The sequence below is a fragment of the Trachurus japonicus genome, chromosome 21 (genome assembly GCF_045865225.1).
Source record: "Trachurus japonicus isolate A0001 chromosome 21, Traja_1.0".
In the NCBI taxonomy this organism is placed as follows: Eukaryota; Metazoa; Chordata; class Actinopteri; order Carangiformes; family Carangidae; genus Trachurus; species Trachurus japonicus.
Window position 1 is genome coordinate 343,969 of NC_140927.1, and position 21,166 is coordinate 365,134.

Consider the following 21,166-nt stretch of genomic DNA (forward strand, 5'->3'; position numbering starts at 1 on the left):
TTTTTCTTTTCTTCAGAGTGGAGCACGGATCAATATTTCCGAAGGCAACTGTCCAGAGAGGATCGTCACCATCACCGGACCAACAGACACCATCTTCAAGGCTTTTGCCATGATTGCCTACAAATTTGAGGAGGTATGATTAGCAGCAGCCTTTTTTTTCCCTGTACCATGTAAAATTATGCATGGTACAGTCTAACTTTAACAAACTATAGCTCATGAGACACATGCACTGACGTAGTCCGGTAGGATTTTGCCCTCTTCTTCTCCTCGCAAAGGCTCCAGACTGCCAGGGGTTTATTTCTGTCATTTTAGATTAGTGTTAACTGTCATTTCCAGCAGTTATTCTGCAAGCACTGCCATCCCAGTGCGCAAAATAGCTGACACCAAGACCTGCGTGCATTAACAAACCCCAACTTAGTTTGTATAGTATTTTCAGTTGTGATAAACATTGCAGCAGATTATTCTCGTAAAGCAGAGATATGCATTAGAACAGTCTGTCATTCATAGTGACAGATATAAATCATCATACTGTCATATTTCTCGACTATCTCTAGTCATTGTTCATGACAATCACAATCAACTCTCTTACCACGACCAAACTTCAAAAGGCAACATGACAACAGCAATCTATTAACTGACTATTTCTATAGCTCTGTATTCTACAGGTTCTACAAAGCCAATCAGTTCTCATTAGGTCATTAGCTGCTTTAAAGGTGCATTGTGTAGGAATTACTCCCATCTAGCGTTGCGGTTGTAAGTCGCAAGCAACTCAATCGTATTTTTCATGCTGCATTCACGTGAAATTGGGCAGATGGATGACAGCCACTGCACGTAACAGCATAAACAAGCCTCTATGTAAACAAGTGGTCCGTCAGCATGAGGCAAAACAATACATGTGACAATATGTTGTCACAGCGATGTGGTATTGTTTACCTGCTTTCTCTCGACCTCTGTGACTAAAATGACATCTAGATTGTTACCGATGGCCGTCTGCCCGACTGCACGTGAATGCAGCATCAGTGTAACGCTCCATTCCTCCTCACTGCGTTACCGCGGTGACTTTTCACTAGGGCTGACCCGATTATCATATTTTGATAATCGAAGCTTCGGCGGCCGGCGGGGTGCGCGAGCGTAACATCTGGCGGGGGGCTTTGGCGGCGACCGTGGGCGGGGGTGCGCAAGCGGAAATAATGAAAGTCATGGCAAACAAACACTGCATATCTCCAAAATCAGGCAGGTTTCCAGGATGCCAAGTAGCCTACGGTGTCAAAAAGGGAAAAAAATCGATCACGGACTTTCATGATCAATTACCATGGCAACGAACGAAGCTTCGAAGCTTCAAATTTTTTGGGTCAGCCCTACTTTTCACAGACGCCACCTCGACCTGAACCGACAGCTCCGGTGTCTCTGCTGAGTTTCCGTGGTTTCCTACCGTCACGCTGCCACTGAACGTAAAAACATGGCGACACCACATGGCAGCCAGCACCGAGCTTACCCGCTCCATGTAGATATGAATGATATGAACGGCTAATTCAGAGCTGAAAGGAACACTTCAGGTTGTTGATGGGGGGGATTACTGATTAAAGAAAAACATACTTTTGAATGACATAATCGATTTTCGTGATTAGATAACAGGAGAAGTTAAACAATGTCCCTTTAAACACACTCTTAAATAGAACAATGATGTGGTGGTACTTATATAAATAAATATTTAACAACTTTCACTTCGACCTATACTTTAACTCTGGTAACGGAGCTGTGTAGTTGGTCTAATTAACACACTCATCCACTGTGGACTTGTAAGCGGAGACTCACCGCTGTGTCCTCTGTGACCGGTGTAAAATGTGCTCAGCTTGACCACGGAGCTCGTTATTTACAGCCAAACCACGCTGCTCTCCACAGTCACATTGAGAAAAATATTACCCTTGCAAAATAAACATAACATGTTTTCATTTTCTCAGGACATAATAAATTCCATGAGCAACAGCCCAGCAACCAGCAAGCCCCCCGTCACCTTAAGGCTCGTAGTGCCAGCCAGCCAGTGTGGCTCCCTCATAGGAAAAGGAGGCTCCAAAATAAAAGAAATGAGAGAGGTATGATATGGATATTTATTTATCACTGTGCAGGTGTGAGTCTCTGGCTCGTTTCCATTTCCACCTTGCTTCTTTTATGCAAGGCAAACAGAACACGATGTGTAGCCCAAAAGGTTTTTGTCTGCACAACGTGTTCTGTTTTCCCATTCTGCTCCGGGTGACGACACTTTGACCTTTTTCTTTTGCTGGTTCAGCCAATCAGGGCGGACTAACAGGCTCTTCTCACTAAAGGATATTTATATGTGGGTCCTAAATTATGTGAACTGGGGGGGATGGCAGGGTGACATGTTTGGAGGCCTCCAGTAGGGGTGCAACTACAGAGTGTGACCTAGCCTTTGTGTGTGTCACCAGCTGAAAGGTGCAGAGTCGGGTTCTTGCCCCAAGTTATGAAAGGTGTAGGGCACAAAACACACATGGGGATCAATAGGCTACATAGATCTACAGTCTAAACACAGCCCCAGTCAGACTACGTTTATTTCTCCAGGGGAGGTGGGGTGATTCAATGACTTTGATCCCATGAAGAGCATATATTACTGTACAGCCACAGTCACTGATGTTCTAGTAACTTAAACCCAGCCTGAAGCTATGTTCTTGATTTTGAACTGGATATCTGAGGTGTTCTGCTTTTGTTAGTTTGGTGTTAACTTTCATTTTTTGGGGTGAAAGTGATGCTGTGACTGCTGCTGCTATTTTGGAGCCACCATGATGAGAGTATATTAAAGCTACAGTATCAGCAGAGCAAGACCCCATAAATGTGCTGTTTGTCGGCTACAGGAAACAAGTTTATTTATTTCCTTACCCTGTATTTGCACAGTGTCACATCTTTTAGATGTGTCAGATTAAGTATAGGCAGTTCTTGTTTGCAATCTGTCCATAGATGTACAAACAACAATCTCTGAATTACTCTCACAGAGAAGAAAACATAAAACCTGACAATTCAGAGCTCACATGCAGCTTTTTCCTATGATTTCTAAGCACATTTATATAAGTTTACATCAGAGATAATGGTATCCTCAGGAAGTGTAAATCACAATGAATGATATATTACTAACGCTGTTTATTGTCTGTGTAAAAATTTGACAGAGTGAAGACCTCAGGGGGAATAAGATATTTGACTCAAATTTACCTCTCACATCATCGTCGCCTCATGTCTCCCTCTGTGCCTCCCTCTGTGCCTCCCATGCCTTTATTATTATTATTCAAATTATCTTTATTGATTTTCACATTATACACTCACAGTTATACTCAATACCCCAGACAAGGGAAAAGAAAATAATAATAATGTTAATAATAAAAACTAAATGAATAAAAAAATCAGGAGAATAATACAGAGAAATTCCTAAGTAAACACAAAGAAGCTATAGACACATACACACATAACTGCATATATACTGTGAACACAAGGGGGGTAACTTAGGCTACACTATATTGAAGGAAGGGAGTTCATCCTTGAAATACGATAGAAATGGTTGCCCCCCATGCCTTTATCGTCTTTGTCCCATGCCTGTTACACACCCGCATCCAGTAATTCACCAATGGGCAAAAACGCAGTCATAAACAATTTGTTAAATTACTAAGGAGCCCACTGAATTTTTCATTCCCCACCTCCCCCCCTGCGCTTTTAATCCCGTCCAAATGGGGCTTAAGAGTCTAGAGCCATGCTAGTGGCTCTGTGACGCCGTAGTTAAGCACAGATGTGATTTGTGCTTTACTTTTTAACTTCCACCGTCAGCATGCTAACATAGTCTGATGGCCAATTTAAAAAAGGAACTGCACTCAGTCTAATAATCCTATTTGTTCCGCCAACAAGTGCTGACAACATGCTTCTTCCACACTCTGTGCTGCAGCGATGCAGGGGTCGCACGAAAGCTACACCACAGTTAGGTGTGGTCACAAGTACAATGGCGATATTCGATGAGGCTCCTCTGGGCGCCAATGGATGTCCACGGATACCAGATTCTTATGGTAATCCGTCCAATAGTTGTTGACATTTCACGAAAAAACAAAACTGTCAAAAGGCCTCACCAAAAATCTGTAATGATTCATCTGGGAGTCTGGAACGTCTGTACAAAAGTTCATGGACAGCAATCAAACAATTGTTGGGATATTGGCGCGCCAAAGCGTTGGACCGACCAACTGACATTGAATCTGTTGAAAAGCTGCACTGCTAAAAGAGGAGAGTGCGTCATTCCCTCCCCTCAGGTTCATGTCAGCAGATGAAGCCTGGAAAAAAAAAGGGGAATATTTGGCGTTGAAAGCAGAGGCCTGTTACTGGTCCTCGGGGTCAGCACAATGTTGTGCTCTTAGATGGGCCATCACAAGCAGCTTATCAATGGTGGTGTTCTCTCGGATGGGGGGTAGAGAGCCTGAAAAAAGAGAGAACTGGTTGATCGAGGAGTACTTTCTTGTTTCAATGTCCATTTCAGACCGCTGTGTAGCCATGCATGAGTTCAAATTGAATCCTGTCAACATTGTCAAGTCTTTTAAAAGTCCCTCACTCTATTCTAGTCCACAGGGGCCCAGGTTCAGGTGGCGGGGGACATGCTGCCCAACTCCACAGAACGTGCAGTGACAATCTCCGGGACCCCAGAAGCCATCATCCAGTGTGTCAAACAGATCTGTGTGGTTATGCTGGAGGTGGAGTATGACAAGACTCATTAAAGCTGTTTGATTTTTTTAGTGATAATGAGACTAAGAAAACCAGCAGTGAACAGTTAGAGGTTGTCAGGGCTGCTCTGTATTTCTGGCTAGAAACTTGTGAACCCATGCACCTTTAGTAATATTCACTGCAGTGTCAGTAAAACACTTTTTATTCCCCAGGAACCAAATGTGAAATATTTGCTTCACCAAAAGAAAATAAAAGTACAAGTTAGGCTGTACCTAGGGTCAGAAGGGACCTGGCAGTTGATGTCCATTAATGTCAACTTGACATGCAGTCTGCCTGTTCACCATAAGCCTTAAAAGGGAAATTTGTGTCCTGCTGTTGACTCTCCATTTTGCTGCTGATGGCTAAAATGATCACTTTTCCAGTTTAGAGGACATAGTTGTAATAACCATTTTGGCAATTTTTTTTTTGCATAAAGCTCTGTGACCAAACTGTCGGGAAAGTGTCTGTCGAAATCCTCATTCCGACAAAAGTTGAATCGAGGGCAAGAGGTATTGATTGTACTTGAGGGTGTTTCACCTCTCATCTGAGAGCCTCCTTCAGTTTTCTCTAAGGAGAAGCCTGGGCCTGTTTGAACACCATTGCTGTGTCTTCATATTGTATTTGAAGCACATACACGTACCACACATAAATGGATACTCCTCCCACTACAGCACAGCAGCTACAGAGGAAATCTGATTAAGCTCTCCACTGTCTTGAACAGCCTTGTTTCTGCAGCACAGCATGAATCAATAACTCTGTGTCATTACGGTCTGCTAGCAAACTGGAACTCCTCAGCTTCCTCGCTGAAACCACCTGCCTGCTGCCTCAGAGAGAAAAGCTCATACATTTGCAAAAGAAATACAGACGTGGCAGCGCATTTAATCCGTGATTATCATGCTTCACTCGTTCTAGGTATTACTTTTTCTATTCATTCATATTTTATCATTTAAAATCATTGTAGCTATACTTTTTTTATATAAATAACTAAAGACAAACGTTTTGGAAGAATTTAGAGATGAGAGGGTGACACTCTGAGACTGCTAATCCCCATATATCATGCTACAGCCACACTACAGATAGCTTAGCTTAGCATTAGCACTGGAAACAGAGCCATCATGGCTCTCTCATGTCAACAGTTACACAATCAACCATCAGCACAGATACTGGACGTTAAGCAGCAAAAGCAGCTTGAGAAATGGAAATGGATTGAGGATCAATCAGAGCCAGGCTAGCTGATAGCTGATAGCCTCCGTTTATCCTGTATTTCAAAGCTAAACAAATTGGCTGCTGACTGTAGCTTTGTATTTCATGACATATAAGAGTAACATTGATTTTTTTTTTTCTCATTTACCAAAGGTCAGAGACAGGGTTGCTGCTGCCTCCTTTTTTTTTTTTGTCATTATGCTAAGCTAAGCTAAGATAACGTAGCCTGGCTCTCGCCAGACCCTTGTAGTTCCGCAAAGCTCCACCAGAGGCGCTACGCTCAGCTTCACACAAGGGTCTGGACTCGAGGCCAATGCAAACTTCTTCCCCGGAGCAAAAAATAATGAACCAATCAGGATTGCCGGGCGGGACTTTCTGAGGTGTGACGTAGCGCTGAAGCGACTGTTTGAGTCAAACAACAATGGCGGCTCGCAGTGAGGAGTCGTGCGTTGGCATTGATTCTGCTATTTCAACTGTTTTGTCGAATCTATCGAATATTAATTCTTTGAAAGATGAACAGAGAACGATGTGAGTGGCTGAAGTAGCACGTCATTCAAGATAACGGACAAGTGGTTTATCCAATCACATACAAGATTTTTTTACAAGGTCCCGCCTTCTGAAATGAATCGCCTATGGAGCACTCCCAGACCCTTGTGTGGAGCTCAGCGTAGCTTTGCGGAACTACAAGGGTCTGGCGAGAGTCAGGCTAAAGATAACGTGCTTATATGTCTTTTAGAGCGCTCTTTTCCATATACTGTAGGACCACAGCCTGCTTCAAACTGACTCATTGTGTCTCTCTTGTCTCTCTCCTAGTCCCCACCCAAAGGTGCCACCATCCCTTATCGCCCAAAGCCGGCCTCCACCCCGGTCATTTTTTCTGGTGGCCAGGTAAGAGCAGAGCTAGATTTAGTTTATTAGACTGTGCCTAGAGCCAACCTGACACTTTTTACTGCAGCATCAGCCACTTCCTGTTTCTGCAAGTCTCTTTACTTTCATACACATGCATGACACTGCAACTTTTTTTTTACGAATGACGTTGCCCCCGTTGGATGAATTACAGCATTCTTTGATTTTTCAGTCACTAAAATAACACATCTTTACATTTTCTTAACACGCTACTGTTCATTGCAGCAGTAGTGCGGCATCATCATACTTCCACAGTCTCATGAAAGTCGGGTGCGGGGGGGCGTTTCCCTGTCTCCTACCAGCAGACACCGTTGGGGAACACACAGGACATCATGTGTGCGTGCGTGTGTGTGGGAGCACCAATGACATTAGCCTCAGCAAATATGCAGGACACTAATGTCCTTTAATGTAGATAATTAAGTTGTGGATCTGGCCTAAAAGCTTTTGAATTAAAAAAAATAACAAGAAGAGATAAATAAGAGAATCACAGCCCAACTGTTTGTGAAGATAAATTAGCAATTCAGTACAAACCCCTGCATCAACATATGTAAAGCTTATAATGTTCAGTTTTGTTCAGACAGTGAACAGTGCAGTTATTTTTGAAGCTGTGTTTGTTGATGCTGTCACTATGGATTGCATCACATTGAGCAGATGCTCCTGTTGTTCTCTTAACTCAAGTCATTTGCAATTGAATATGATGCATGTGCACAAACTATTCTGTTTCACTCCACTTGACACACGTTGTCTTTAATGATTATTTTTTATAGATGTAAATTAAAGATTAAACAAACAATTACCATTAACAAAATAACTGCAAAGCGGAAATGGAGGCAATTTATGCATATCTCTAGTCCTGTGCACTGTTGGGTAGGTCCTCGCTTTCCTCTCAAATTCAGCTAAATGTTAACATGTTTACATCACAGTTTCTGCAGATTTACCTCATCCTAACTTTTGGTTTGCAGTGGTGATGCTGCATACTGGAAGTAGCCAGTAAAAGGTGGTAAACTGTGGGACACTGTTGACTTTTAGAAATAATCAAACCAGCGTGGCAGGCACTAACAATCATGCCGAGTCAATGAAATCACATTTTCTCCTCAAACGGATGTTTGATGTGAACATTAGCTGAAGCTCTTGACCTGAATCTGCAGGATTTTATAAATTGCACTGCAACCCCATGATAGACTGAGAGGATAATTGAATGACTAAGCTGGTGTACTGGTGTTCCTGATAAAGGTGCTCTGTGGGTTTTACCGAGATCCTGCTTGCAAGTCATGGGATATGTCATTTTTGCATTGATTAATCAAACGCTGATTTCAAAGATTGAATTAACACAATTTCCCTACATTCACATTCATCTACATTTTACATGCTCTTCCTGTTTCTCCTTTAACTGTGGTAATAAAGAGTGTGACTGTTATGTACTGTTATTGAAAATGACAATAAACTTGCAATCAGCATGCTTTTTATTGTTAATAGGATTACCAGAGACTTAATTGGTACAAGCTGATGTATTCATCATGTGATGTAATTTACCCATATTAAATATTAAAATCTGCTATTTCTTATATTTCTATTTTTCCAGGCCTACACAATTCAGGGACAATACGCCATACCACACCCAGATGTGAGTTCTTAGTTTCTTCTTAATATAATCCAATACTTATACTAGTATCTGAAGGATATGTAACCAAAAATGGTTGCAGCCAGCACCTGAAGTTATTAAGAAGCAAGTCATAAATCAAGACTTCCAAAATCACTGTCCTGATACTTTAAGGTTGGGCTGCAGCTCAACCACTGGAACGACCCCTTGCTCCGAACTGGTTGATAACAAAACAGTAACTTCTGGCAATAATGACAGAGGCAATGTTAGCAGCTTTTGATGTAGACACCCCTTTAATTCCAGCGGACCATATAGTCTCCATTAATAATCTGCCTTCATCTGTCCTTGTCATGAGAGCATCTCAGAAGCTACCTTGTGTCAGATTCACTAATTCAGAGTTGGGCATTGATTGATGCCGGTGGAGGTGGTGGTTGACGGTACAATCACTCAGAAGCAGGCCTGACACCCTCTTCCACCCTCATTAAAACTCCTCTTAAAAGGAGAAGAAGGCTTAAAAGCATCCGTCTTCCCCTCATCCCTGATGGAAATGATACACAGCAGGGGGTGGACACTCTGTAACCGTGTCAGGGGGTAAGTGGCTGCTCTGACAGGCATGTAAAACCAAGGGTTTCTCCGGTTTTTAGTTGTAAGTGCCAACAAGAAGGACACATGGTAATCAAAAGAGCGGGCAAATAGGAATGAAGTTCTTCCCTGCATTTGGTTTGTGAACTGATAAGAGGAGTTGTGTCTCTCTATTAAAAAAAAGACATTGCAGAATGTGAAAGTGACAAGGAAATAGGTCAATAAAGAATCAAATCTCCCAGCACTTCCACTTCTACAACTCCGTTACAGACATTCACCCTCTTTCCGTATCTCTTTTTCTCTTACTTTTTTGTCCTCCACCACCCTGTGTCATGGCCTCCTTCTCCTCACTGTTTCTTCACTCTAGTTTTGGTTGGCTTCATTTCTCGGTGTGTCCTGTGTATCAGTAACCTCTTAGTTCTACTTTCCCTCCTAACCCTTCAGCAGTTGACCAAGCTCCACCAGTTGGCTATGCAGCAAACCCCCTTTACCCCTCTCGGACAGACCACCCCTGCTTTCCCTGGTACGTACCCACGAGGCCCTTTAGATACTTCCTTCTCTTTGCATCCAGAGAAATATGTTTTCTCTTTCCCTACCTTGCACCTTATCTCTCTCTTTTGGCACAGCATGACTTGGCCCCCGTGGTTTCTCTCCTCCTTTGATTTTTTTTCTTGTATATTTTCTCTTGGCTCCGTCTGATAATATGCCAGTGAAAAAAGTGAAGGAAAAAAAAGAAAAAGAACTGACACTGGGCTGCACTTAAAAACAGTTTATTCAAAATTTCATTATCACTTGGCAACAGGGTGTATCATTCTTCTCACACCTATGTAGCTAGTTTTATTTTCCATAAAAGATGAAAATCTCCAGTGAGAGAGGTTGGCCACACCGCACTGTAATAACCAATGGAATATCTCCCACCGCCGAATAGATCTTGGTTCATACAGTATATTTAGTCTGTCTATCATTTCCTCCATAGACAATTGCAAAAAATAAAAAAATCATCTGAAGGTCTCATGAATAAAAACAGCCTTTTTTTGTTATATGTAAAAGGATGTTTCAATTTCTATTAAATATTTAGGCTACTGAATCGACCAGGATTTACAAAAGAAAATGCTCTTGCTTCTGAATATATTGTGTTTTGTGACATTCTGTTAATTAATTTTTTTTTTGGGGGGGGGGGTACACATCAGGGAGTAAATGGGGAGATCAATAGGCCTCCAACTATAATGCTATATTACAGCTAACAGCCAGTTAGCTTGGCCTAGCAAAAAATAAATACATAAAAAATTGAAATATGGGGAAAATACCCTGGCTTGCTGTAAAGTCAACACATTTGAAGGCAAGACTTAGCTAAGAACACTGATAACACCCTTACATCTCCATGTTAAATACGAGACAGCTTAGCCCTGCTTTTTTCATTTTTTTTCCTTGGACAGAGGCAGACAAACTGTTTACTTCTGCAGTATCTCCTGTACTTTGTAGCGGGCCAAGCTAACCCTTTGCTGGCTGCATTCTACATTTCATTTACAGACAGTAGGACTGGTAACGATACTCTCATCTAACTTTTGGCAAACAATGAATAAACATATTTCCCATAATGACAGAATATTCCTTGAAAAGGTTTCAGTTCTGTGAAAGTGATTGTTTAAATTTGAATCTCCTGTCTTATGTCATTGCTACCTGACTCAGGTTTGGATGCCAGTCCACCAGCCAGCACCCATGAACTCACCATTCCTAATGATGTGAGTAGAGCTAGAAAGGGTTGAAAGGACACGTTTCTTTTTTTTGTTTATTTTGTTGTTTTTTTCAAAATTCTATAGTTAGTATGGTATTGTTCATGCATTTATGATGGTATATTATGAGTTCAACTTGTGTTGAGAAGTTTTTACAGGGTAAATAGCATTTTGATATTTTCATCTGGAGCATTGAGTTAAAGGATAATTACCGTTAGCATAAAATACGATAATTTACTCACCCAGATAACTTATCATTACAAGTCATTCGAAATTAGATCCAGCCGAGAGCCGCGTAAATCCATATAATGCGAGTAAACAGGGCAGCAGAATGCAGCCTCTAAATAACACATTATCTGCCGTGAAACTCGTTCATTTCACCAATATTTTGTTATGATACGCTAGTGCTATTCCCCTCTGAGTCCGGGGTTACCTGTTATCAACATCCGGGGTCTGTAGGTTGACCTACTAACCTCTGACCTGGATGATGTCATCTCCGACCGCTGCCCGGCTCATTCCAATAATAATCATTCCGCTTCGGCATTCAGGTCCATTTCTAGCGCAACTAGCCGGAGCTTTAGTGAGTCCAGGCTGCGGAGAGGAAGCCTGTGGAAGCTGAACTTCATCCAGCTACTCATTTTGTTTTGACAAGTCGGAAACAGCAGAAACGAACCGTAGCATTAGCGGTAGCAACAAGCCGCGCTGCACGGCGCTCAGAGATGACATCATACAGGTCAGAGGTTAGTAGGTCAACCTACAGACCCCTGGTGTTGATAACAGGTCACCCCGGACTCAGAGGGGAATAGCACTAGCGTATCATAACAAAATATTGGTGAAATGAACGAGTTTTGCGGCAGATAATGTGTTATTTAGAGGCTGCATTCCGGTGCCCGATAGACTCGCATTATTCGGATATAAGCGGCTCTCGGTTGGATCTAATTTCATCGGAACGACTTGTAAATGATAATATTTTATGCTAGAAATAAGGTCCAGATTGTAAAAAACGGTTATTATCCTTTAATCTTACCCTTGAAACTAAAAATGAAATTCTTAGCCTTCGTTCATATCATTGGGTCAGCAGAGGACCACTTGATCACCAGATTTACAGACCATGCTCATCTTTTACCAAAATTAAGTTTCTGAATAATGGGATTTAAATTAAATATCCAGAACATTTCATAACCCATTAAACTTCCTTTTTAACTTCAAATGTATCAAGTGTAAATGTGCTGAGACAACATTGAGGTCTCTGTACTTCCTGTTCAAAGGTTTCTCCTTTTTTTTCCCCTTTTCTTTTTAGCTAATAGGCTGCATTATTGGACGCCAAGGAACCAAAATAAATGAGATTCGACAGATGTCTGGGGCGCAGATCAAAATTGCAAATGCCATGGAGGGCTCGTCTGAGCGTCAGATCACCATCACAGGGACCCCTGCAAACATCAGCCTTGCCCAGTATCTCATCAATGCAAGGTAACCTTTTAACTCTAACTGCTGGGCTCCAGCTCAATCTAAAACATAAAAGCAACACCCGAATGACCACGCTCATAGCGAGGATCCAAGAAAACAGCTATCTGTGACGCTCATGCTGTTTGGAAAGAAGAAAAGTGTCTCGCCAGTTAAGTTTTGACATTCGCGACACTGATACTTTGATGAGTTGCCAGAAAATGCACGATATCTGTCAGGTTTTGACAAGCGTCAGATAAGCCCATGAATAATGTGGCTATTCTTTTTTTTTCTTTTTTCCCTGGTACTTCTTTTCCACTTTTGTCCCGTATTTCCACCCAAGTGTAGACATTAAAATGCATTAAGTTTCTGCAAGCATGGTCTTTGAGCATGAGTGGCTCATGGGAACTTTGCCAAGTTTAGAGACAAATAAGCTGTGTCTTTGAACAGAACCTGCAGATTAGTAAATTGGATGGTCGATAAGTGAATCATCAAATTTTCAACGTCCACCTCAGTTAATGGCCTGATTGCTCACAATGAATTTGTACAACACAACAAAAAAGATCAACAGTATTATCAGATGTATCTCAGATAAGCCTTTTATTCTAATGAACAAAAAGCAACTGAAATCTGTTGAGCTGAAATCTTAGTGTTGAGTTTTCATTAGATTTTTCTTGCCATGTTTTTGATCTTTGTCTCTTTCTCTCCTTCATCCAATGAAACATTTTAATTCATCTTTAGCAAAGGGAATAAATACAGCTCAAAGTTAAATGTCATTAACATTACAGCAGGAGAATCTATGCTCACAAATAGGACTTAAAGGAGAATTCCGGTCATTTTCTAAATAACGCTTTACAGCTCTAGATCCCCGAGTGCTACCATAGGAAAATACCAGAGAAAAATATGTGCGGACCGGACCTAGCTCTACTCCTGTTAGCTGCGCTACATTGCAGTTAAACAGCAAAGTAATGGGGGCAGAACTTTAAAACCGTGACTTTGGCCTCTATTATGCTCAAAATATCACTACAGATGCTTTGCAATATCCACCAGTGCCTTACCACACAACATGGACTGTGCATAAACTCTGTTAATATGAGAGAGCAGTGCTACATGTGTGTTTTTGTCACGTAGCTCAGTTCATGCTGGCTTCCTTAGTAGACCTTACTAGTCGACTGTGGAGCGCATGGGCAGTCTGAATCAGTGAAAAAAAGTGGAAGAAGGAGAATATGTCCGGATCCGATGTTGAAGAGATGGAGGAACGAATTAGATGGTCATGCGTATTTATTTGAACCAGAATATACAGATGAGGAGCAGTGTTCATTGATATGGAAACAGTCCCGAGCTCGGCAGTCGACTAGTAAGGTCTACCAAGGAAGCCAGCATGGACAGAGCTACATGATGACACATGTAGCACTGCTCTCTCATATTAACAGAGTTTAGTGTTGTGTGGTAAGGCACTGGTGGATGTTGTAAAGCATGTGTAGTGATATCTTGAACACAATAGAGGCCAAAGTCACGGTTTTAAAGTTCTGCCCCCATTACTTTGCTGTTTAACTGCAATGTTGTGCAGCTAGCAGGAGGAGAGCTCAGTCCAGGCTGCACATATTTTTCTCTGGGTCTTTTCCTATGGTCGCACCCAGGGACCTAGAGCTGTAGAGCGTTATTTAGAAAATGGCCGGAATTCTCCTTTAATGTCTTTCATCTCTTATGGGGATTTCGCAAAACAGTCCAACACAAAAAAACAACAACTAACGTCTATTGCTTTCCCACAATTCCGATGGCAGGTTCAGGGACGTGGCTGCCATGTGGAATGACCCTTCATCCATGACAACATCCTGAAGTCACCCCAAATCTGGTTCTCTCTTTTCAGAAGCTAACACCAAAACCACCGCTTCACAATATACCACTATGTATTATCCCATGGAACTTCCCCTAGAGTCCCTTGGTTGTGCATAACACTTTAGCATTAGCCTGCAGGAGACCTGTAGTATCAGTCAGATTAACAACAGTGGGATTTGTTTAAAATTGATGTTGCGAGTGTATTGTTAAGAAAAAAACTAGTTTCACATTTTGGGAAATATACTTATTAAGATTTTAATTCATTATATCACTTTATTATTTATTCATTTGTTTGCTGAAAGTTGAATAAGAAGGTTAATAGCACTCTCATTTCTGCTGGTTATCTACAAAGCTTGGTTCAGGAGATGGTTTCTTTGGCTAAGCAGAGGCTTGAAACAGTGGGTAATAGTTGGCTGGGGTCTTTGCAAAGGTGTAAATAGTACCAGCATCTATGAAGCTTATTGATTAATGTGCAACAAAGCTCCAGGAAGGTACAGCTGTCAGGGAACAAACTGTGTCCCAATTCCGGGGGCCGAAGCCTTTGTAGATCACAGATGCCCAACCAAAATGAGATGAGACTTCCTATTTGCGTCACCAACTGTGCCCTCCCTTCCCCGTGCACATAAAGCACCACCCTCATCTCCTTGCAACTTTAACAGGAACTTGAAGTTTTAAAGCCCAGACCAAACACTTACATTTACAAGTTGTTTATTATTTTCGTTATGCACCTGCAATGAATCTTGGGACCTCCATGTTTCAGGAAAAGGAGGCTGCATTGATAGAGCATTTAATATGATACAGCCTGGCTGCAACACTGTGATGCGATTGGTTTTCAAATGCTACCTCTGCATTGAAGGATAAGGCCCCTGATTTGGGACACATAACCCTCTGGTAAAACCATGAATTGTAACTTTGCTTTAGTTTTTATATGAATCAAACAGACAAGCCCCAAAATATCAGTAAGTGCAGATTTTTAAACTTTTGGACCGAACCAAACTAGCCATCTCATCCTCATCTTAAACTGGGCTAAAATTGGCTAAACTAACCACCTTCTGGCTGGATTTCACAGACATGAGGGTGGTATTGATCTTTGCAAAACAGCTAATAAATGTACTTCCCAAAATACTGAACTAGTCCTTCAAGTATTTATTTAGCATGCTTCATTCCAAGAATATTATGGTATTTCTTTCTGTCATTGCTATATTAGATACATTTGCCTATCAAGTCCTATTGTGTCATTGTATAGAAAGAATAAAATTAATAAAAAATGGAAAATATAAAAAAAAAAAATCAAAGAAAAAAGACAAAACGCAACTGCCACCGAGCAATGCTGTTAGAAGGAGGAGTGATGTGATGCCTCTGTCAGGGAATAGCCTCCAACAGTTTCTACACTGGATATTTCATGACACCATCATGTTTTTATTTTTCAGTCCACTGCATGGCTTCATGACGGGGTTAGTACTGCATGATTCTTTTTTTTCTTCTTTTTTTTAACCATATTTTTAGAAGCTGAGCTGTTTCGTGTGAACGGGTACAATGAAAATATGGTGTCAAGTTCTGCGTAGAAACGGTCCCAGCAAATTCAAGCACAAAACCAGCCATTGCAGCAAACTTTCACTTTTCAAAGCGAAAGTTCCTCTTTCACAGTTGTTTTATTTTCTCTGTCTTATCTTTCCCCTCCCCACCCTCCTCCCCTCCCCCCTTGCTCCTCCTCCACCCCCGTCTCCCCCCTGAACTGTTCTAGGCTGACGTCTGAAGTCACTGGAATGGGCACACTCTAATTTCTACCCATCTTCCCTCAGTGCATCACATGACCCTTATGAGCTTATGGCGTTGCACCTAGTTTATTTATTTATTTATTTATCTCTGTATTGGACCGTCCTGATATTTAAGTGACTTTAACTTTTTTTTATCATTTCTAGTATTTACTGTAAACATGTGTATTTGCACTGTCACTAGGATTCTTCACACCTATCTGAAACCGTGTCGTCTCTGTTTCTGAAAGGTCACTTTACTTTTTTGACACTCTAGTACCTTTCACGGCATCTCATGCACTGCACTGCTTTGTTTTACCTCATGGTTTAAAGCATCACTGTAATTTTTATTTTTTTATTCTGGCACCTGAAAATAAATGCAAACAGCATAACATAACATTTAAGCCAATGTTGTCCCTCCTAAACACCACATTGACACATTTTGTACTCCATATTCAGACCATACCATAGAAAATACATTATTCACCACAAATGTTCAACAAGTAACCATAAACCAGATGCTTTTTTTTCAAGTTTATTCCACGCTGATTTCATTATTAATGAAATGAGTGTCTTACTGTGTACCTGTGTGCCTGTCCTAGTGCTGTATGTACACCATAGATTTATCTGCATGACGCACAAAACCTACCATATTTCAAATCCATTTCAAATTCAAACATATAGAAACAAAAACTGAATGAGGCAGGGAATGGAACAAGCCATGAATAGTCTATTTATGATCTGTATATGTCACTTTGACTCCGGTTTGAAAGTACCTCATAGGTATAGACCAGTATATATTTATTCCAATGCACAAACATATATCAGTCTCTCCGAGTTTCATCTGAGCCCTGACCAAAAGGTTAGACACGAAAATGAAAATAAGTCAAGTAAATGACTGCAGCGACGAGTGAAATTCGAATGCATGTTATACAGTATAGATGCACCCAATTTTATTCGAATATATTCCACAAACGTGTACTCATGTTATTCATTCATCTCATAGCAACACAGTATAAGAGGCATGAGTCATTTGGAAAGGTCTGGAATTTGTCTAATGTATATTTGCAGTCACATGTCGCCAGTTATCTTCAGTGTGTGTCAAAAGGGCTTCCAAGCTCCTGGGAAGCAAGACTCTCATTAGTCAATCATGTCTGTTTTTCAGCTCCTGCCTGTTATGGTCTGGTAGGGCACTCAGATACAGAAAATATGTAATGTGTTTCTGGTTAGCATGTATGAAACATTGGCATGTATAAAACATATCTTTTGACGTATGCATCCACAATGAATTAGTCACTGGTTTTGCAGGCAGTACATATAAATGTATGTACAGTATGGCTCTCTCTGTAGACTACTCGCCACCTACTGTAAGACAGTATCTCCGTAGTTACACACACAGGTTGCACATCTGCTCCACCCAACTAGAGGCCCAGTTGATCAAACTAAAACTGAATGTATTTAAATATATGGTTTAACCACTAACTTACATGGCATACATACAGGATTACAACACTTTAAATGGTGTCTTTTTTAAAATCCATGTGCTTAAATAAGTACAATAGAATATGATGCAGAATGATATATAAAGTAGAGAAGGTTTTGAGTTTATAAGGTTTGACAGGTTATATACGACATTTAAAATTCAAATCTACACTTTATTACACTAGATACATACAAGGGTATGTAATCTGATTTTTTTTTTAGATTATGTTGAATATAAAACTCAAAACAACTCTCCCGTATTTTCTGCAAACATATAAGAATGGATTGCCTTATTAGTAGCTGTTGTCACTTCCAAATGTAGGTTATGAGATAATTTAAAAAAATCTATATGACTTTACAATACCACATGACTCTCCAGCAAGTTAATCTGTTTTAAACCATTTTAAATAACACATTCACACATTTTACTCCCAAAGCCTGGATATGCATTACTCAGATACCAATCATATACATATTTGTTTAGGGAACATTATTTATGTTGTTGCAGTTCAGGCTCAGTCAGGTATTTGGCTTCACACACATTACATACAGATTATGATGACTAAGCGATTTGTTGTTGTTAAAACAAGGTTGCTTTACGGCCACCTGTACATTAGACACTGCTTCACATATACATTGCAATTGTAAATCTGTACATTAGTGTATCAGCATATGCGCATATATGTTTCTGATGAACAAATTTAAGACCGGCTGATTGAGGGGGAGGAGATTTTTAAGGTGTCATTTAAAAGCTTCTCGCTATCGCTGAAGTCGTTTTAACACCTTCTTACCTTTGTGTTTGTAGGTTTAAGGTGTCTGCTGGTTAAATGCAAACAGGCCAGCCAAGATCCAGTCATGCTACTTCACAGTGTGACCAGTTTGCAAACATCTCAGTTGCCTTTCTGATTGTCATACGTCTATCATTCATATTAATGGCATTGCTCATGTTCTCATTGACCTGCAATGCTGTGTAAGCCAAACATCTTTTTGTTGCTTCTGTCATTTTAACAATACATTAACGTTTTTTTTGTTTGTTTGTTTGTTTGTTTTCACTGTGCTAGAGCAGCAAAAAAATAAAGGTTAGCACTGAGGTGATATAAATAATGCTGTTTGAAGAAATGTGTCAGACCATGTTTATGTTTGATCATTTGCTTCATGAAGGTCTGTATTGGATTTATTATTTATTGAGGTTGATTCTGAAATGTTTTGTAAAAAGAAGAGAATAAAGTTTGTGTTTTTTCCCTTGACTGGACATCACTGTCATCTTCTTCAAGTTTTGTATTATTACAGATGATTGCAGCATTTCCACAATATTGTAATATTGATTTGGCTAGTGGCACTACTATCCCCTGTCTCATGGAATAAACAGACAATTTTTTTAAAAATATTTTTTTCTAGAAATTTAGATACAAAAGTTTCAGCATCACAACTTTTTATTTCAAAATGAAAATAAAAGCTTTATCAAATGATATGGTGAAATGTGTATTCTTCTAAAAAACAAACAAAAATACATTTTCATGGAAAAAATTTTAAGGAATCAAACTTCTTTCTCTGCCCAGAGGGCAACCACAGGTTTCTGAGTAGTTGTTTTGATTTTCAAAGTGGGCTGCTTCAGCTCAGGCACAAAGCCAGCCGTTGTGACATTGCTATCCCAAAAACCAGATTCCACAAACACACTCATTTGTGTGTGTGTGGGCGGGGGGCACAGAGCTGAGACATTGCAGGCTTGATAAGTTAAAGGGATAGTTCAACATTTTGGCAAATTGGCCCATTACCATAATCCCTATAGTTTTAGGAGTAGGTTCATTACAGTACCTTTAATTGTCGGTGCAAGTTATTTTTAGAATGGCGGAGCAGAGTCGCGAGCTGCTCGGAGCTACGCTACGGAGGCTCATGGGATTTCTTGGTTTCCCTCATCAAACTCATCAAATACACAATCCAACAACTCTAAGATGCTCTGGTGGACAAGATGTGACCTGTACATTCACCACACTATGAGATAATAACAGAACACTATGAGGTAAATTCATGCAAAACCGCTGATGCGTGTTCCTGTTGGGGGCAGTTTTTCAGCAAGCAGTCTCTGCATTTGCCTCAAAAACAACTCGTCTCGTAACGTTCCGTTATTATCTCCTAGTGTGGTGAAAGTGCAGGTCAGGTGCAGGTGGAGTTGTTTGATTATTTAGTTTGATGAGGGAAACCAAGAAATCCCATTAGCCTCCTTAGCGTAGCTCTGAGCAGCTTGCAGCTCTGCTCCACCGTTCTAAAAATAGCTTGCACCGACAAATAAAGGTAACGAACCTACTCCTAAAACTATAGGAATTATGGCAATGGGCCAATTTGCCAAAATGTTAAACTATCCCTTTATTAAGCAAGCATGGGCTCATGTTACCATCATTGATGTCTTGCTCGAAGACTAAAACTAATTAGTTTGCTGGCTAATTAGCTAGTTAACAAGGTGTGTCTCTGAAGAGTGGTTTTGAAACTAACCTTCACCGTCACCTTGTACCTGACAGTGCAGGTTGTAAACATTTCACAACACACACACAACATTTCTGATGTCAGGTTAAGCATTTTAAAAAGGAGCTATGCTCATTTCATGGGCTTTTAATGTGATATTGGACCAATATCCAATATCACATTAAAAGCATTAAAAGCCCACATTAAAAGCCCACTATTGAACGATTAAAAAAATTAAAAATGCCACACTTCTGAGACCTATTATGGTTCCCTTTCATATGGGAGTCTGTGCTGAGTCAGACTCAAGTGACCATTTGTGGAAGTGCAGACTTTGACATTTCCTGTGTTTACGACATTTTTGAGGTGGTTTCATGACTCTTTGCCCTCAAGGTCAACTTTCACTTCAGTTTATTTGTAGTGACATCATCCATCAGTATCAAGAGTGTATAGTGAAAGGGCATGTACTGTACTGTATTATATGTAGCCTATCTTATCTTATCTGTATCTTGTGTTTTGTTTGTTTTTTAAAGTATATTTTTGGGCTTTTTGGCTTCATTTGATAGCACACAGTAGAGATAGACAGCAAAGGGTTAGGCAGAGAGAGGGGGAATGACATGCAGGAAAGGGCCGCCTGATGCGGGACTCGAACTGGGGCCGCCTGCGGCGAGGACTGCAGCCTCCACATGGGGCGGCCACTTTACCCACTGCGCCACGCACCGCCCCGTTTGTATCTTATGTTGAAAGCAGGACTGCTGGCTTTGGTTGGTATTGGTACTGAACGCAGACATCAGCATGAGGGAAATACAATGGGACTTTCTTATAGGAAGTGCTCAGGCTGCTGCCTAGTGAGCCAGAAGTAGGCTCCACATTGCTGTTGAGCATCAGCCAGGGAAATTGTGCCATAATTTTGTCTTACAGCCACCACAGCGAGTCACATTTAGTGACAAAACAGTAACTTTATGTCTTACTCAAGGACATCTCAGCAGGGCAGCGTGTACACCTTGGTTTGTTTAAAGGGGTTTTTATTATGAATTGTCCCTCATCCACAATTTAGATTTTCGAATAAGAGCAAAGTAAGGCTTCATGAGGTCACTTAGTTAATATTTCTGCTCAACTTAATGACCATAACATGGAGGAAATAGCTGCAATAAATCTCTGAAATGCACGTCACAGTTAGGCGTTATGGCAGTTAAGAAGGTAACTGATTTTCATTTCCATTAAATAATCTGTGATTGAATCAGCCACACAAAGGCAGTGGTGTCCCACTGTGCCAAATGCTCAGAGCCATTCACTGCATTAAAGGTGTCTGGAAAAGGTAGTTTTCTTGTAATCCCATGAGGCCTTTCACAGTATTATTGCCACACTTTGAAAGGGTTTTTACTTTGTTATCTGTTAGTGCAGCAAACAAGCCACGGTTCCTGCCC

At 40.7% G+C, this 21,166-nt stretch overlaps 1 protein-coding gene across 7 annotated transcripts in view; it reads left to right on the top strand.

Moving 5' to 3' along the window:
* The window catches only part of pcbp3 (poly(rC) binding protein 3), a 107,040-nt gene extending 88,511 nt beyond the window's left edge, over positions 1–18,529 (top strand). Inside the window, exons 10-19 of one of the 7 annotated variants that reach the window (XM_085764507.1) lie at positions 17–133; positions 1,962–2,093; positions 4,602–4,730; positions 6,757–6,831; positions 8,432–8,473; positions 9,476–9,554; positions 10,721–10,773; positions 12,065–12,234; positions 15,477–15,500; positions 15,791–17,434. In XM_085764507.1, coding sequence (XP_085620633.1) covers positions 17–133; positions 1,962–2,093; positions 4,602–4,730; positions 6,757–6,831; positions 8,432–8,473; positions 9,476–9,554; positions 10,721–10,773; positions 12,065–12,234; positions 15,477–15,500; positions 15,791–15,827 — 858 coding nt within the window. In that variant the 3' untranslated portion in view covers positions 15,828–17,434. Of the gene's footprint in view, positions 1–16; positions 134–1,961; positions 2,094–4,601; positions 4,731–6,756; positions 6,832–8,431; positions 8,474–9,475; positions 9,555–10,720; positions 10,774–12,064; positions 12,235–13,991; positions 14,472–15,476; positions 15,757–15,790 lie in introns of those variants that run through there. The other 6 variants (XM_085764508.1, XM_085764512.1, XM_085764505.1 and 3 more) reach the window with 6 other exon arrangements.
* The last annotated feature ends 2,637 nt before the right edge of the window (positions 18,530–21,166 follow it).